Here is a 20,230-nt window from a genome sequence, read left to right on the forward strand (position 1 = left end):
TGGCTAGGATTGAGGCTCCCGCCTCATTAGGAAGTCTCAGCCAAGTCTCTATCCAACTAGACCGACGGCTTCAGAAGCGAAGGTCCGAACGCACTCAGACCCTTCGACCCACATGGGTAATGCCAAAGGTCCCAGGACCAACACTCCCAGTCTCTGTTCCCCAGTCCATGAATACGTTCGGCGGGGAACCCATGCAAATTGGCCTACTTCACCCTGCTTTAACCCCTGAAGAGAGAGCACGCAGATGACAAGATAACTTGTGTCTCTACTGTGGGACTTCGGGCCACTTCCTTCGCAGTCGTCCTGTTTGCCCAATGAAGTCCAGCCTTCCACGCCCCTCGTACCTCCAGTTGTCTGGGACTATATCCACTCATTTAATTCTCCCCATCTCTCTGCAGGTGGATGGAAAGGAAGTAAAGCTGCGGTCGATCATTGACTCCGCAGCCTGTAGTTGCTTCCTGGATATCAATCTAGCCAAGAACTTGCGCATACCCCTGAAACTGAAGAAACAAAGACTTGATGTACATTTAGCAGATGGCACTGCTCCTAGCTATGGACCAGTCACTCAGGAGACTATCCCTGTCCTTGCCACAACAGAAGCAGGCCATCGGGAATTCCTCCGCTTTGATGTCATCAGGTCTCCTATATTCCCAGCCATTCTAAGGATACCCTGGCTACGGGCCCACATCCCGCAAATCAACTGGCCCAAGGGAGAAATCATCTTCTCATCTTCCTACTGTCATCAACATTGTGGCATCCCCACGCCTGTCAACTCTTCAGTGTGTCTCTCCGTTCAACCTACACCGGATCCCTGTCATGCTGTTCCTTCAGCCTACCTTGAATTCCTTGATGTGTTTGACAAAAAAAGGTGCCGATGCCTTGCCCCCACATCGGTCCTACGACTGCCCAATTGAGTTGCTACCTGGAGCAGAAGTACCCTTCGGGCCCATCTTTCCTTTATCCGAGCGCGAGCTGGAGGCCCTCCAACAATATATAGATAAAAACCTTGCCAAAGGATTCATCCGCCCTTCCTCGTCAGCTGCTGGAGCCAGCATTTTCTTTGTCCAGAAGAAGGATCGTTCTCTCAGACCATGCATTGATTATAGGGACCTTAATAACATTACTGTCAAGAACAGATACCCACTCCCTCTTGTCCCTGAGTTATTCCAAAGATTCCCGAACAGCCCAGGTTTTCCCAAAGTTGGACTTATGGGGGGCCTATAGCCTGGTTCGTATTAGGGAAGGTGATGAGTGGAAGACTGCCTTCCGAACACGCTTTGGTCACTTTGAGTACCTTGTGATGCCCTTCGGGCTATGTAATGCCCCCGCAACATTCCAACATTTTGTGAATGATATTTTCAGAGAATACCTTGACCTGTTCTTAATCGTCTATCTGGACGACATACTAATTTTCTCAGCCTCGCTTGAACTCCATCGAGAGCACGTCAGAAAAGTGTTAAAGACCTTAAGAACCCATGGCTTATATGCTAAAGCAGAAAAGTGTGAGTTCGAGAAACAATCTATCCAGTTCTTAGGACTCATAATCTCCACAAAAGGGATTTCCATGGATCCTCAGAAAGTATCAGCAATCTTGGAGTGGCCTGCACCTTCTGACAAGAAAGGGGTCCAGAGGTTCGTGGGCTTCGCTAATTTTTATAGGAAATTTATTCGGAATTTCTTGACTATTATTGCCCCGATCACCCAGCTCACTCGCCTGCACTCACGCTTCTCCTGGAACCAAGATTCTCAAGCGGCTTTCGAAAAAACTGAAGGCTCTCTTCACCTCTGTTCCAGTGGTGCAACACCCTGACCCAGCTCTTTCCTTTGTCCTTGAGGTGGACGCATCTGAAGTAGCTACGGGAGCCGTGCTCTCTCAGCATCAGGGCCCAAAGGCCCTGCTTCACCCAGTAGCCTATTGCTCCAGGAAGCTGAATCAGGCCAAAAGAAACTATGATGTGGGTGACAGAGAACTCCTGGCAATTAAAGTCTCTCTCGAAGAATGGAGGTACCTGCTGGAGGGCACTAACCATCCAATTATGATCTGCACAGATCACAAAAATTTGGAATATTTAAGATCTGCAAAACGCCTAAGACCTCGACAAGCCAGGTGGGCCTTATTCTTTTCGAGATTTAATTTCCACTTGACATACTGCCCAGGTTCCAAAAATGGGAAAGCCGATGCCCTGTCCAGGATGTTACCCAAATCTGCTGAAAGTGCTCCTCCAAGCACTATCTCATCTGCCCAAAATTTTTTGCTGATTCAACCCAACCTAAAGGCATCCATTGAACAAGCTTCTGTATCGTGCCCCGAATCCGAACATGACTCGTTAAGGAGGCAGGGTGGATTAATTTGGCACCAGGACAAAATCTTTGTACCTCAAGAAGCTAGGTCTCTGGTTCTTAGGGCATTCCACGACCACCAACTTGCAGGGCACTTTTGGGCCCGTAAAACTAACAAGCTCATTCAGCGGTCCTTTTGGTGGCCTAACCTCAGTCGGGACTGTAGATCCTACGTCAAGTCATGCACGATATGTCTACGTAGCAAAAGCGAAAAAGTCAAAGCCTGGGGGTTATTAAGACCCTTGCCTATCCCTAATCGCCCCTGGGAAATGATTTCTATGGATTTTATTGTTGATCTTCCTCCCTCTGAAAGATTCACGACCATCCTGGTTGTGGTGGACCGATTATCAAAAATGGCCCACTTCATACCAATGATTGGTACTCCCTCTGCAGCGGAAACCGCTCACATGTTTATCAAGGAGATCATAAGGCTTCATGGACTACCAAAGAACATTGTTTCCGATCTGGGGGTGCAATTCACCTCTAGGTTTTGGAGAGCCCTTTGTAAAGCCTTGGAAGTGGAACTCTGCCTATCATCTGCCTACCATCCCCAAAGTAATGGGCAAACGGAACGCACTAACCAAACCCTCGAGCAATACCTCCGCTGCTTGACAGCTTTTTCCCAAGATGACTGGGCATCCCTGCTTCCGCTGGCAGAATTTGCCTATAATAACTCTGTCCATTCAGCTACAAACCAGTCCCCATTCTGGGCTAATTATGGATTCCACCCTGCTGCCCTGCCTGAAATTATGCCTGAAACTTCTGTACCCACCTTGCAGGACAGACTTGTTTTCATTCAAAACAATTATCAGGTCCTGCGGGAGTCCATACAGAAAGCCCAAGTGGATTACAAAAGACACTTTGATTGGAAACGGAGGGGAAATCCTTCCTTCAAGGTTGGGGACAAAGTGTGGCTGTCTACTGCCAACCTGAAATTGGCCTGCCCTTCACGGAAGCTAGGGCCAAGGTATATTGGGCCCTTTCAGATCAAACGGGAAATTAACCCAGTGGCTTACGAACTATCTTTGCCTGACTCATATAGGATCCATCCGGTTTTTCACACCTCCTTGCTTAAACCAACTGTTCCAGATCCATTTCCAGGGAGAGTGGAGCCACCTCCGCCACCAGCGACGATTGGTGAGGACACAGAATTTGAGGTGGAAGCAATCCTGGACTGCAGGAAGCGAGGGAGACAAACCCAGTTCTTAATTAAATGGAAAGGGTATCCACCCGAAGAAAGCTCATGGGAACCCGAAGCCAATGTACATGACCCCAGATTCCTCCAAGAGTTTCAGGACAAATACCCAGAGAAAATTGCCCAAATGGGCATCCGGAGGCTGCCGGCACTGTCAGGGCACAAAAACCAGGAGAAGGACTTTAGGACCCAGCAGCACTACCAGCAATTTACCTGGGCCTATATAAGGAAGCCTGCCAGTGATTTTAGTTGCTGGTTGATCTTCGGCTCCTCCAGTGTGTTATCCTTGTGATATTCCAGTTCCTGTCTCCTGTTACCAACCCGGCTTGTCCTTGACCTGTCTCCTGATTGCTTCCTGTGTTCGACCTCGGCTATCCACCTGACCACGCTTGCTCTGATATCCACCTGGCTCCTGATCTTGGCTATCCACCTGACCATGCTTGCTCTGATATCCACCTGGCTCCTGATCTTGGCTATCCACCTGACCACGTTCCAGTCTCAGCATTATCCAAGTCCTGCAAACACCTCACGGGCGCCACCTGTCTGCTGGTTCCACTCCAGCACTCCAGCTGTACTCTGGATCCTCCTGCACACAGTCCAGCAGGCGACCCGTGCTACTTTGGGCCTGACCTCTCCTGTTCTTATCCTCAGGGGGGTCTGGAACTTAGCCGCAAGGGAAGCCCTCTCTCTCCATTGGCCTCCAGCACCAGGTACGTGATAACATGGCAGGTATAGGATGGCACACAGAGGATGTACATGGCACACAGATAATGAACATGGCACACAGAGGATGTACATGGCACACAGAGGATGGCAGACATAGGATGTACATGGCACACAGAGGGTGGCACACAGAGGATGGAATACAGAGGATGTACATGGCACACAGAGGAGGTCACACATAGGATGTACATGGCACACAGAGGGTGGCACACAGAGGATGTACATGGCACAAAGAGGATGGAACACAGAGGATGTACATGGCACACAGAGGAGGTCACACATAGGATGTACATGGCACACAGAGGGTGGCACCCAGAGGATGGCACACAGAGGATGTACATGGCACACAGAGGATGTACATGGCACATAGAGGATGGCACACAGAGTATGTACATGGCACACAGAGGATGTCACACATTGGATTTACATGGCACACAAGAGGTGGCACACAGAGGATGCACATGGCACACAGAGGATGTACATGGCACACAGAGGATGTGCATGGCACACAGAGGATGGCACACAGAGGATGTACATGGCACACAGAGGATGGCACACAGAGGATGGCACACAGAGGATGTACATGGCACACAGAGGATGTACATGGCACATAGAGGATGGCACACAGAGTATGTACATGGCACACAGAGGATGTCAAACATTGGATTTACATGGCACACAAGAGGTGGCACACAGAGGATGCACATGGCACACAGAGAATGTACATGGCACACAGAGGATGTGCATGGCACACAGAGGATGGCACACAGAGGATGTACATGGCACACAGAGGATGGCACACAGAGGATGGCACACAGAGGATGTATATGGCACACAGAGGATATACATGGCACACAGAGGATGGCACACAGAGTATGTACATGGCACACAGAGGACGTACTTGGCACACAGAGGGTGTCACACATAGGATGTACATGGCACACAGGAGGTGGCACACAGAGGATGTACATGGCACACAGAGGATAGCACACAGAGGATCTACATGGCACACAGAGGATGTACATGGCACACAGAGGATGGCACATAGAGGATGTACATGGCACACAGAGGATGTACATGGCACACAGAGGATCTACATGGCACACAGAGGATGGCACATAAAGGATGTACATGGCACACAGAGGATGTACATGGCACACAGAGGATGGCACACAGAGGATGTACATGGCACACATAGGATGTACATGGCACACAGAGGGTGGCACCCAGAGGATGGCACACAGAGGATGTGCATGGCACACAGAGGATATACATGGCACTCAGAGGATGGCACACAGAGTATGTACATGGCACACAGAGGATGTACATGGCACACAGAGGATGTCACACATATGATGTACATGGCACACAGTAGGTGGCACACAGAGGATGTACATGCACCAGAGGATAGCACACAGAGGATGTACATGGCACACAGAGGATGTACATGGCACACAGAGGATGTACATGGTACACAGAGGAGGACACAAAGAGGATGGCACACAGAGTATGTACATGGCTCACAGGGGATGTACATGGCACACAGAGGATGGCACACATAGGATGTAAATGGCACACAGAGGATGGCACACATAGGATGTACATGGCACACAAATGATGGCACACAGAGGATGTACATGGCACACAGAGGATGTACATGGCACGCAGAGGATGTACATGGCACACAGAGGATGGCACACAGAGGATGTACATGGCACACAGAGGATGGCACACAGGGGATGTACATGGCACACAGAGGATGGCACACATAGGATGTACATGGCACACACAGGATGGCACACATAGTATGTAAATGGCACACAGATGATGGCACACAGAGGATGTACATGGCACACAGAGGATGTACATGTTACACAGAGGATGGCACACAGAGGATGTACATGGCACACAGAGGATGGCATACATAGGATGTACATGGCACACAGAGGATGTACATGGCACACACAGGATGGCACACAGAGGATGTACATGGCACACAGAGGATGTACATGGCACATAGAGGATGGCACACAGAGTATGTACATGGCACACAGAGGATGTCAAACATTGGATTTACATGGCACACAAGAGGTGGCACACAGAGGATGCACATGGCACACAGAGAATGTACATGGCACACAGAGGACGTACTTGGCACACAGAGGGTGTCACACATAGGATGTACATGGCACACAGGAGGTGGCACACAGAGGATGTACACGGCACACAGAGGATAGCACACAGAGGATCTACATGGCACACAGAGGATATACATGGCACACAGAGGATGGCACATAGAGGATGTACATGGCACACAGAGGATGTACATGGCACACAGAGGATCTACATGGCACACAGAGGATGGCACATAAAGGATGTACATGGCACACAGAGGATGTACATGGCACACAGAGGATGGCACACAGAGGATGTACATGGCACACATAGGATGTACATGGCACACAGAGGGTGGCACCCAGAGGATGGCACATAGAGGATGTACATGGCACACAGAGGATATACATGGCACTCAGAGGATGGCACACAGAGTATGTACATGGCACACAGAGGATGTACATGGCACACAGAGGATGTCACACATATGATGTACATGGCACGCAGTAGGTGGCACACAGAGGATGTACATGGCACCAGAGGATAGCACACAGAGGATGTACATGGCACACAGAGGATGTACATGGCACACAGAGGATGTACATGGTACACAGAGGATGACACAAAGAGGATGGCACACAGAGTATGTACATGGCACACAGGGGATGTACATGGCACACAGAGGATGGCACACATAGGATGTAAATGGCACACAGAGGATGGCACACATAGGATGTACATGGCACACAAATGATGGCACACAGAGGATGTACATGGCACACAGAGGATGTACATGGCACACAGAGGATGTACATGGCACACAGAGGATGGCACACAGAGGATGTACATGGCACACAGAGGATGGCACACAGGGGATGTACATGGCACACAGAGGATGGCACACATAGGATGTACATGGCACACACAGGATGGCACACATAGTATGTAAATGGCACACAGATGATGGCACACAGAGGATGTACATGGCACACAGGGTATGGCACACAGAGGATGTACATGTTACACAGAGGATGGCACACAGAGGATGTACATGGCACACATAGTGTTATACCTGAAGGGTTTCACATGTACTGTCACTTTAAGGCTGGCTCCACCCAGGAGTGATGACAAGGGTCAAGGGGCAGAGTGGCCATCTTTAGACACATGTAGAGATGTATTGATATGCAGAGCTGTCCTGTAATGCTGTACAGTGAGTCCTGAATAAACATCCGTTGTTCCAGACCAGAGTCCTGTGTCTCTCACAACACGGAGAATATAACAGTGGCGACGAGGATGGGATTTACAAGGTTACTATCCGTGTGAGAAAGGAAAGGAAGAAAAAAAAAAACTCTGGATTGTCAGGAATACAAAACCCACAGAGCCCAGCAGGAAAATGTCATTGATCGGGACATTAAGTGAATTTGATGGCGAACAGACAACGTGGATTTCTTGGATTGAAAGATTAGAACAATATTTCTGTGCAAATGCCATCCCAGGCGACAGGCAAGTAGCAGTGTTTCTGACAGTGGTTGGTGCTAGGACATATGACACTCTTAGGGATCTCCTTTTCCCTGAAAAACCAGCAACTAAGACTTTGGCAGAGCTCCTGACACTGTTAGGAAATCACTTCCAGCCTAAACCACTAGAGATTGCAGAAAGATTCAGGTTCTATCAGCGGCAGCAGCAGCCAGGTGAAGATATTAAGGCTTATGTGCTCGCCCTTCGCAGACTAGCCTCAACTTGTTCTTTTGGGGAGTATTTACCAACTGCACTGAGGGATAAGTTTGTCATGGGACTGAATAGTGAGTCTAGCCAAAAGAGACTGTTAACAGAGAAAGACCTTACCCTTACAAAGGCAATTGAGATAGCTTCAGTGATGGAAATGGCTGTGAAAGATACAGAAGCTTTGAACCCCCAGAGCAGAAGGGAAGAGGTTAAAGAGGAAGTTTTCAGAACAGCAGTCAAGCAAACTGCAGCTAACTGTAAATATAGAACCTCACCAACCAGGACGTCAGCTTGCTACCGTTGTGGGAATACAGACCATGATCACAAAGTCTGCCGGTTTAAGGATCAGCTCTGTCATAATTGTGGAAAGGCAGGCCATCTGAAACGAGTCTGCCGTAGTAAGAAGGTGCGAAATAAACAACCTCTGAACCCCAGGACAAAGGCATATATGGTGGGAAGATATACATCGTCATCTGAATCAGAGGATGAGGAAGTGCTCCACAGATTGGACATACATCATATGCATTCAGCACCCTCAGCAATGACTGTAGAGGTAACCGTGGAAGGAAAGAAACTCAAGATGGATGTAGACACAGGAGCAGCAGTTTCAGTTATCACCCAGAAACAATGGAGAAAACTTCTGATCCGAACAACTGTCCGTCCAACACCAATCAAACTGCAGACATATTCAAAGCAGATACTCCACCCACTGGGGTACGTGAAAGTACAGGTATCCTACAAGGGTCAGACAAAGAGAATGCCATTATATATCCTAGAACATGGGGGACCCCCTCTTTTTGGGAGAGACTGGATTGCTCACTTTGGCATGCCAGACATCGCCATTAACCCCTGCAACACCGTGACCATCCCATCAGGGGATGAAGAGGGATGGGTGAAGTCCCTGAAACAGCGATTCCCGCAAGTCTTTGATAACCATTTTGGAAAAATAAAGCATGACTGTGTGAGACTCAGGCTGAAACCCAATGCCCAGCCTAGGTTCTTCAAAGCTCGGACGGTACCTTTCGCACTCCGAGCAGGTGTGGAAGCTGAACTAAGCCGGCTGGAGGAACAAGGTGTCATCTCAAAGGTAGAGCACAGCGAGTGGGCATCACCAGTTGTACCAGTAAAGAAAGCGAATGGGGACTTACGCATTTGTGGCGATTTCCGCATGGCACTAAATTCTCAACTGGAGATAGACCAGTATCCCCTACCCAGAGTAGATGACATTTTTGCCTCTCTTGCAGGAGGTCAAAAGTTCACCAAGCTTGATCTCAGGCAAGCTTATTTACAGTTTGAGGTCCACCCTTCGTCCCGCAAGTTTCTAACAATCAACACTCACAAGGGACTGTATGAATACAATCGGATGGTGTTTGGGGTAGCCTCCGCCCCAGCCATTTGGCAACGCAAAATGGATGAGATTTTGGCGGACATTCCTTTCACACAGTGCCTGTTAGATGACATGCTCATCACGGGCCTGACGGACCAGGAACACAAGCGTAACGTGGAGCTTGTGTTGGCCAGACTCCAAGAGCAGGGTCTAAAAGTGAACTTAGCGAAATGCCAATTCATGGTACCTAAATTGGAGTTTTGTGGCCACCTTGTGGATGCAGAGGGTATACACACCACGGAAGCCAAAGTTGATGCTTTAGTAAAAGCTCCAGCCCCGACCAACGTCCAGCAGCTGCGATCATACCTGGGCTTGCTGAACTATTACCACAAATTCCTGCCGGATCTAGCACACACTTTGTTTCCATTAAACAAGCTTTTGGAGAAACACTCCAGATGGAACTGGTCGGCTGCATGCCAACGTGCTTTTGAAGTTTCTAAGCGAAAGCTGTTGGCGTCACGCATGCTCGTGCACTATGACCTCCAAAGGCCTCTCACCTTGGCTTGTGATGCCTCACCCTATGGTCTAGGGGCTGTACTATCTCACGTTTTACCAGATGGGTCAGAGAAACCTGTGGCATTCGCCTCCAGGTCCTTGACAAAAGCAGAAAGCAATTACTCTCACATTGACAAAGAGGCTCTGGCGCTCATATGGGCAATTAAGAAGTTTCATCTTTACCTGTATGGTAGGGAATTCACCATACTGACTGATCATAAACCACTCCTTCAGATCTTTAGCCCTGACAAAGGCATCTCCCAGACGACTGCAGCCCGTCTTCAACGCTATGCCCTATTCTTGGGAGCATATAGCTACAAAATCCAGTATCGCAGCCATGATGCCAACGCTAATGCAGACGCCATGTCCCGTCTGACAAGGACATTAACAGACTCTTCTCCACCTGTCAAGAGTTGTCGTTACACTAGCCTGTCCTTTCTGTCTTCCGGGGAAGTAGCAGCCCATACAGCCAAGGATACCTTCCTTAAGACAATACTCTCCTGGGTACGGTACGGTTGGCCTGCAACTGTCACACAGGATTATGAGCCTTACTTCCGTAGGCGTCTGGAATTAACTGTGTCTGGCAACTGTGTTTTATGGGGAGACCGAGTGATCGTTCCACAGACCCTCCGGAGACACATTCTGGAATTGCTACATACTGGTCATCCCGGGGGCACACGTATGAAACAAAAGGCCCGAGGCTATGTGTGGTGGCCAAACCTCGACTCCGATATCACGACATATGTGAATGCGTGTGCTGGATGTGCACAAACTGCGAGAGACCCTCCTCGAGGGTGCGTCCAGCCCTGGACTTGGCCCACGGTTCCCTGGTTTCGCCTACACTTGGACTTTGCAGGCCCGATCAGAGGACACACCTTTTTGATCATTATTGATGCCCATTCAAAGTGGCCTGAGGTCGTTCCTGTTACTCAGCCAACGACTAAGGCGACGATTTCCATACTGTTACATCTCGCTGCTACGTTTGGATACCCCAGAGAAATTGTCACAGACAACGGTGCACAATTCACAAGCCAGGAGTTTCAGGGTTTCCTGACTGCCCACAACATCAAACACAAGTTGACCGCACCTTACCACCCGGCTACAAATGGTCAAGCAGAAAGGTTTGTACAGACCTTCAAACGCTATTTCAAAGCTACTGTGGCTACAAGTAAACAACAGTCCCTGTCACCCCAGCAGCTGGACTCCTTCCTTTCTGCTTACAGAACCACACCACATGCAACCACTGGGAAAACTCCAGCTGAACTTCTTTTGGGTCGGCAGCCATGGACTGTTTTGGATATGCTCCGCCCTCAAACGGTCCAGGAACATGTACGGCAGTCCCAAGACAAGGGGGTCGAACACGACGAGATTCCCCGGTTTACAGCCCAGCAAAAGGTATGGGCCCGATCTTATGGCGCTTCCAACACTCGTTGGCTTCCTGCTATCGTCGCAGAGACTTTGGGACCCAAAATGTATAGGGTCTGCCTGGAAGATGGTTCCATTTGCAGAAGGCATGTGGACCAATTGCGTTCTCGTTCTCAGCTGCCCGAATCCCTGACATCGGCTGCACCTCCAGTGTCTCAAGGATCTGCTCCTACCGGATCAGGAGGCATTGAGACTGATGCTTGGGGAGACTCTGAACTTTTGAACTCAGCTCCAACAGAGCCCTCCAGCCCTGGTCCAGAGGTCTGCTCACCCTCTGAGCTAGGGAATCCCCTCTTGGCCCCGCCGGTGTCCATTCCGGCCAGCCCTGCTTCCTCCAGCCCCGAGTCGCTGGGTGCCCGTCCTCAACGACACTGTCGCCCTCCTGACCGGTTTCAAATGCAAGACCGGTTACGAGATTTTCGACGGGCCCGCCGAAAGTGATCCGCTGCCATTTTCCCCCCGGAGCTTCCCTGGAAGTTGTTCTCACATCCGGACGTGGAAGAAACCATGTAAATCTCCTGAGTTGGAGGACTGTATTGGACAATTATGAGTTACTGTTTTATGCCTGTTCTTGTTTTGTTGTTTTTTTTTTTTGTTTTTTGTTTTTTTTTTTAGGTATGGATGGAAGGTGTTATACCTGAAGGGTTTCACATGTACTGTCACTTTAAGGCTGGCTCCACCCAGGAGTGATGACAAGGGTCAAGGGGCAGAGTGGCCATCTTTAGACACATGTAGAGATGTATTGATATGCAGAGCTGTCCTGTAATGCTGTACAGTGAGTCCTGAATAAACATCCGTTGTTCCAGACCAGAGTCCTGTGTCTCTCACAACACGGAGAATATAACACATAGGATGTACATGGCACACAGAGGATGTACATGGCACACACAGGATGGCACACAGAGGATGTACATGGCACACAGAGGATGGCAAACACAGGATGACACACAGATGGTGTACATGGCACACAGAGGATGGCACACATAGGATGTACATGGTACACAGAGGATGGCACACAGAGGATGTACATGGCACACAGAGGATGTACATGGCACACACAGGATGGCACACAGAGGATGTACATGGCACACAGAGGGTGTCACACATAGGATGTACATGGCACACAGGAGGTGGCACACAGAGGATGTACATGGCACACAGAGGATAGCACACAGAGGATCTATATGGCACACAGAGGATGTACATGGCACACAGAGGATGGCACATAGAGGATGTACATGGCACACAGAGGATGTACATGGCACACAGAGGATCTACATGGCACACAGAGGATCTACACGGCACACAGAGGATGGCACATAAAGGATGTACATGGCACACAGAGGATGTACATGGCACACAGAGGATGGCACACAGAGGATGTACATGGCACACATAGGATGTACATGGCACACAGAGGGTGGCACCCAGAGGATGGCACACAGAGGATATACATGGCACACAGAGGATATAAATGGCACTCAGAGGATGGCACACAGAGGATGTACATGGCACACAGAGGATGGCAAACACAGGATGACACACAGATGGTGTACATGGCACACAGAGGATGGCACACATAGGATGTACATGGTACACAGAGGATGGCACACAGAGGATGTACATGGCACACAGAGGATGTACATGGCACACACAGGATGGCACACAGAGGATGTACATGGCACACAGAGGATGGCAAACAGAGGATGTACATGGCACACAGAGGATGTACATGGCACACACAGGATACCACACAGAGGATGTACATGGCACACAGAGGATGGCACACAGAGGATGGAGAGAGAGAGAGGGAGAGAGAAAAATCAAGCAGCCTGCAGCAGTCTGATTACCTTCAACAGCAGATTAGCACATGAAGGGAGGAGGTGGGTGGAGCCATTCTGGGGGCGGAGGAGGACGAGCCGAGGAGGATCCTCTTCCCTGTGCATGCTGGGTCCCCTCTGCTCAGGACGTCACTGGTTGCTAGATGCCATTCGGCTGGCCTTCCTAGCAACCAGTGCAGCGGAGACTCAGAGCCACAGCAAAGCAGCCGGCACCCGTTCCCAGGGAACAAACTGGTCTGGGGGGGGGCTTAGACCACCAGGTAAACTATTCTGGCCTGGGGGGGGGCAGATCATTGCCCCCCTGTGTGTGGGGCCCCCGGGCACCCGCCGGGCATGCCCATTCGGAAAGATGGCCCTGAGGGGAATCACTCCTGCTGTGGTATTGTATTCTGAAGGCAGGGAGCCTTCCCCCGTCGTCAGAACACAATGATAAGTGTTGTCAGCTTGTGACACAGATTAGGAAAAACATGACAGGCACGTTGTATACAAGTCATGTACAAAACCAGCTAGCATATACATGGATCGCTGTCCCTGTACCTAAAATAACCTTTTTTTACCTGGACCCAAGAACACTAACAAGTTGCACTGTGCCACTGGTCTCAGCAGTCAAAAGGTTTCAAATCACAAATGTTAGTTTTATGGTTATGAGTACTGGCTAAATAAAAGAACTACAAACAATGCATAAATTCTGGTTTGATTTCATATAATATGAAAAAACATGCGATTACTTGCTCAGAACAAGTCTGTTAACTCACACACTGAATTACTAATAGAGAAGAATTTGCCAGTTGCTCACCTATTTGAAAGTATCCATCAGGTGTTCTGTGATATTTAGACGGCTTACCCCTACCTTCATGTAAAGCTTCTTTGTCAGACTGGAGGCTCTAAAATGGGATTAAAGGAAAAAAAAAAAAAGATGATCATAGAATAGAGAGCAAGGACTCAAGATCCATATACATGCATAACTGCCCAACTCAAGGTACGATTAGGTAAATGAAGTTCTGGCTAAATGTTTTCTTTGCCTTTCCCTAACACCAGTATGGGAAGCGGGAACAACAGGCTGTGCTATAATGAGAGATTAAGGATTATGAAAAACCATGGAAATGTTTCAGTGGTTGTAAACCACCACATATACCCAGTGAAGTGATTGGCCTCAGGTGATACACAGAGATGAAACAAATCCCCCTACATAAATTGTACCGGTTTATCTGTAGACCTCTCTAATCTACACCATTCAAACTCCAGAATGTGTACAGCTGTTGCTTTTAACCACAGGCTGTGTACTGTAGGTTCGTTCCCTGTCATATTGTTATCCATTAGTGTCAGGAAAACCTGTAAGAACAGATTCATGCCAATAGCAGAGGAACGAAGCAGCAGACAGAAATTACACTGAGTGCTCTAGACCAGTGGTCCTCAATCCTGGTCCTCAGGGCCTACTAACAGGCCAGGTTTGCAAGATAACTGAAATACATCCCAGGTGATATAATTTACTGCTCAGTGACTCTAGTACTCTAGTCTGCATCTCTCCAAGGTAATATTTAAAATCTGGCCTGTTAGTGGGCCCTGAGGACCGGAGTTGAGGACCACTACTCTAGACTGGTACCCACTATAGAAGGATATGCTTTGTTCATATTTCTTGTCTGAGGTTGGGGGGGGGGGGTGAGTTGGGTATGCATTTTCATCTGCTTATTCCTTAACCACAAATTAGGTAGTTGTCTTGGGCTAAGACTCAATGTAGCAAATCCAAAGAGTGTACAAGTACACAGTACATATGGCTCTCCTTGGAGAAGTGCATAGTCCCTTGGTCCTTTCCCAAGGTCACATCCACAAAGACAGATTTCTGGAAAAAGGTTTCAACCCCAGCTTAGTTGAACAATCCTTACAATCATGTGCCACTAGCCAGATTAGGGCCACTAAAACAGAGACTACCTTGGGGGCCGATATGAAATTTATAACCCAGTTTCACTCCCGTTTCAAACAGAGGGAGAAGGTCACTGCATGACATTGGAAGATCCTTTTGAAGTACCCTAAGTTGAGGCTGGTTCTTCCAAACAGACTTAAATTTGTCAATGTGAAAAACAAAATTGCCCCCAGCAAATTACCATCCAGCAATAAGTCCTCCTCCCATCCCTTGGCTATTTTCTTCAATATAGTAGTGATGTTTCAATGTAAGAAACTAAAATGCAAGATGTGCAAATTTGTCGACCAACACGAAAAGAGTTTTATCCAGTATGTCACCCAGTCTGGCAGTTGATTGTAGTTCTCACAGGAACAGACTTGATTGTAGAAGAAAAAACAACAAAAGGAAAAAAGCTCTGTTTAAAAAAGGAAAAAATGCCAGGACCAGAGATCCCAGCAAGAAGCTAGGTCCTTACTTCTGACTAAGCAGGAAAAAAACTGAGATTCTATAGCAGGAAGTAGGAGTATACCCCCAGGGACTGCCCTATAGGCGTAGTCAAGCTTTGTCAACCCTTTTCCACCTAGTGCCCTACTCCTAAGGAAAGCAGCATAACCCATTGATCAAAGAAGATATGAAGCTGTATCCATCAATGAACAAAAGAGACAAACTAACTTGATATTAATTTTAACACTTTTACCTGCACTGAATAGGGAGATGCATATAAGAACAAAACCAAAACGCTGGAATTTTCTGTATGCCGGTTCTCGGCCATCTTCATTGGCTGTTGCACTCCTTCTCATGCACAGGAGGCAGTCATTCCGGCACACAGAAACTGGCCTGGCACTGTAAGCTGAGCTGCACAAAAAGGAATCTATAGGGCTGGAAACTGTAGGGATGGACCTTGGCCCTTAAACCTGTATAGAACCCTGTAGCTACACATATTGCACTCTCTGCCAAGGTGAGCGCCTAATGCAGAATCCAGTGCCTGAACCAAACATAACAGGATATCCTTACCCTACGTTCACACCAATACCTTTTTTGGTGTTTTTTGGAGTTTGCAGAAGCGCACTACTCTCCATTTAACATGGTTTCCTATGGTACACGTTCACATCTACGCGTTTTTTAGCCAGTGGGTGTTTTGAAAGGGTCAGGGTCTTTTTTCCTCGCAGCAGATTGCGTTTTGTGTGTAATAGACTTCAATAGAGTCACACCAAGTGGTGGCCGGCGTCCCAGCCCGCTCCTTAGCAACTAGCTATATACAAGAAAAACCTTCTCCAAATGAGAAGAGGTCCATCACCTAAAGACACTAGACAAAAATGGAGTCTCACAAAGTGGGTGGAGTTATGAGTGTGAAGTAGGGAAAGACGTAGCATAGTTTTTTGCAGCCTGTTTGTTAATACAAGTCCTGTACTTTACGGTTAAGAGAACAGATTTTGGGTTTACATATCCTTTAAAATCCCCATAGTCTATTTTCACAATATGTCCAAAAACAATGAGCAAAAGGTTGGAATCAAATATGCAGCAAATCAGCAAACATCAATATAGTGTTAAGAGGTTTTGTACATTCAGATATGGGGACAGACGTAGCAGTAGCTTTGCTGTACATGCAAACTTCATTGAGTCTCCAGTCATAAAATATACCTTTTGGACCCACTAGAAGGCAGAGTTGTCTCATGTATAAAGGTATGTGCTGCAACAGAACAACAATTCTCCAGCTTGATAAAACAGGGTGGAAGAAAAGCATCTGAAACGCAGTACAAAGGCCAATTTATCTGTATATTACAGATTTTCAGATAAGTTCAGCCCGCTTCAGAACAAGATATATCTTAGTGTATTTTTTATTACAATTCCTTATACATCCACAGCACAGTGCAAAAAGCCGTTAACTTGAAAATACTGCCATGTAAGCCTCAATGACAGGCAATTCATTTCTTCACCTCCAAGAGATTTACAACAGAAATTATAGCAAACAAAAATATTGGTGAATGTTTTATTGAAAGCTGCCTGTGCCTCCAACTGAACTGACGGGAGGTTTCCACAGGCATTAATGTAGAGAAGATTCCTAATGCCTATATAAAACATTTGCCTATAATGACCTTCTGCAAATTATTTACCCAAATACATGTAACTATTCCATTCTATTCCAGTGACTGATCGACATTATGGAGTTTTTTTTCCCCCTAACATGGGTTAAAGTATATGTAGTATGCAAAATCTGGTGCAGAAATTAGAGTCAAATATAATTGTGCGCTACCCTTATAAAAAACTATGATAAATATAATGCCAGCTGCTGCTGGTACCACCTAAATGTGTTCCCAAATAAAAATAAATAAAATGACAAAATGTGGTAGCGCTGCTAAAAAAGAAAAAATAATAAAGTAAACAGTCTAAACCATAAATATCAACAAATTAATATACCAAAAAAAGGTATTATCTTACTAAAGTGCAATATGAAGCAGAGACACCGTCTCTAATAAAAAAAGGTGCTACCAAGACAAGAAACCTAAATAAAAACAATTGCATATGAGAAAAAATTGTGATACCACTATTAAAAAATTGGTAAAAAATATCAGTGTAGAAGAGATTTACATATAATAGCATATTAAATATAGTGCCTAATAGGTAAAAACCTAATAAAGTGCAATATAGTGCAGAGAACCCGTCTCTGGTATATTAAGGTGCAAACAAAACGGACAAATCCAAAGTGAAAAAAAAATAAAAAAAATAAATATAAGTAACCACTCTAACAGTGCAAATGTGCAGTATTTAAATTCTAAAAAAGTCTCTATTGAAGAAACAGCCAGTGAGGCATTCCGTGTGCATCCACTCCTTTAAGTGATGTGCTGCTATCACCAGGTGAAGTGTCTGCTCACTTTAACAATTCACCCTCAAGGGGTCTCAGAGCAGATAGATTAATGCCGTCCATTTTAAAGATCACTCTAGTATACTCAATGTTGGTCCAAAGGGATTGGGACATATTAAAAAAAAGAAGACAATCTCCAATGGTGCAGTATCAACACGTTCAGGAAGCATAAACCCAGATCCCAACTTAAAATTTCAAACTCATATTTACTGTGATAAAAACAGCTTTTAACTATCACAACTCCAAATAGGTTAACATCAAAACATCAAACTTGCCCACCGATTGGTACCTCTACGCATTACGCCATATCCGTCATGTCTTCCTCCAGTTGAAGCCATGGCGGATATGGCATAACGCGTAGAAGTACCAAGCGGTGGGCAGCTTTGGAGTTGTGATTGTTAATAGCTGTTTTTATGCCAATAAATGCGAGTTTGAAATTTGAAGTTGGGATCTGCGTTTATGCCTCCTGAACGTGTGATTCTGTTGATGAAGTCCCTCCCCTTGGGACGATATGCGTGCGGAGGGAAGGTAGGAGTTGCTGACGTCTCCCGCTGTCATTCGGAAGTGGTGCGACGTGCTAGCTGACACCGCTGCTACCACTTGTATCATCTTCATTAAAGTAAGAGGCTCTACTATCATTCAATAAATAAAGCTTTTATCAGGTTTACACTATGGTCTGTTCCCTTCGCTCCCTTTTATGTGATTAATCTGGAGGGGATCTCTTGCCTTACCTGGAATGTAAGAAGCTGGATCAGTTTATGTCATTGGTTTCGAGCATATCTTTGCTTCAATCTGGCATCCCTAAACGTGATTGTTCCATACTTTGGGATCCAGGAACTGGATCTATGGGCTATTTTATGCAGTTCATGAGGTGAGAGGCTAATCTATGTGGTGGAGGATTTTTGCAGAGTGGATCATCTTATCCTCTTAAAGTGGAGTGTTGAGCACCTTTCCAGTCATGGGCCGGCCTTCCTTGCATCGACTTTTTTACAGACTTTGCTATTTATTTTATTTGTTTTTGCTCTAGCGCTGCACTGTTTTCTACTATATATCATTGCTGGTTTTATGTATTTTGACCTTTATTGTTCAGCGGCTTTATTGGTAATTTATTTAGGCATACAGGTTTTGCGCTGATACATTTTTCTCTATACATCTCTCACTTCCTGTTTTGGCTATGGGACAGAATGTAAAGGTATAACTCCCGAATGGGACACAGATGACAAATAATAAATTGACAAGGGATATAACCCTCCCTTACTCGATCCAAAATGAAACAAAAAAGTATTAATACCCATTGAAATTTTCTACACTTTGTCATGTTACAACTACAAATGTAAATGCATTGTATTGGGAGTTTATGTGATAGACCAACACAAAGTGGCATATAATTGTGAAGTGGAAGGAAAATGATAAATGGTTTTCAGTTTTTTTTTACAAATAAATATCTGAAAATTGTGGAGTGCATTTGTATTCAGCCCCTTTACTCTGATGCCCCTAACTAAAATCTAGTGGAACCAATTGCCTTCAGAAATCACCTAATTAGTAAATTAAGTCTGTTCTGTGAAGCCCTCTTTGTTAGAGAAACTTGGTTAACAAACAGCATCATGAAGGACAAGGAACACACCAGACAGGTCAGGGATAAAGTTGTGGAGAAGTTTAAAGCAGGGTTAGGATATAAAAAATATTAAACATCTCACGGAGCACTGTTGTTCAATCAATCATCCAAAAGTGGAAAGAGTATGGCACAACTGCAAACCTACCAAGACATGGGCGTCCACCTAAACTGACAGGCCAGGCAAGGAGAGCATTAATCAGAGAAGCAGCCAAGAGGCCCATGGTAACTCTGGAGGAGCTGCAGAGATCCACAGCTCAGGTAGGAAAATCTGTCCACAGGACAACTATTAGTCGTGCACTCCACAAATCTTACCTTTATGGAAGAGTGGCAAAAAGAAAGCCTTTGTTGAAAGAAAGCCAAATGAAGTCATGTTTGCAGTTTTCAAGAAGCCATGTAGGGCACACAGCAAACATGTGGAAGAAGGTGCTCTGGTCAGATCAGACCAAAATTTAATTTTGTTGGCCAAAATGCAAAAGGCTATTTGTGGCGGAAAACTAACACTGCACATCACCCTGAACACACCATTCCCACCATGAAACATTGTGGTAGCAACATCATGTTGTGGGGATGCTTTTCTTCAGCAGGGACAGGGAAACTGGTCAGAGT

The 20,230-nt window shown here is 46.5% G+C and overlaps 1 protein-coding gene across 1 annotated transcript in view; it reads right to left on the reverse strand.

Moving 5' to 3' along the window:
• Window positions 1–20,230, reverse strand: part of MGAT4B (alpha-1,3-mannosyl-glycoprotein 4-beta-N-acetylglucosaminyltransferase B) — an 832,974-nt gene that overhangs the window by 22,787 nt on the left and 789,957 nt on the right. The window contains exon 13 of the mRNA XM_082253133.1: window positions 14,043–14,130. Coding sequence (XP_082109259.1) covers window positions 14,043–14,130 — 88 coding nt within the window. The remainder of the gene's footprint in view (window positions 1–14,042; window positions 14,131–20,230) is intronic.

Source organism: Pelophylax lessonae (assembly GCF_965119305.1).
Source record: "Pelophylax lessonae genome assembly, chromosome: 4".
NCBI lineage: Eukaryota > Metazoa > Chordata > Amphibia > Anura > Ranidae > Pelophylax > Pelophylax lessonae.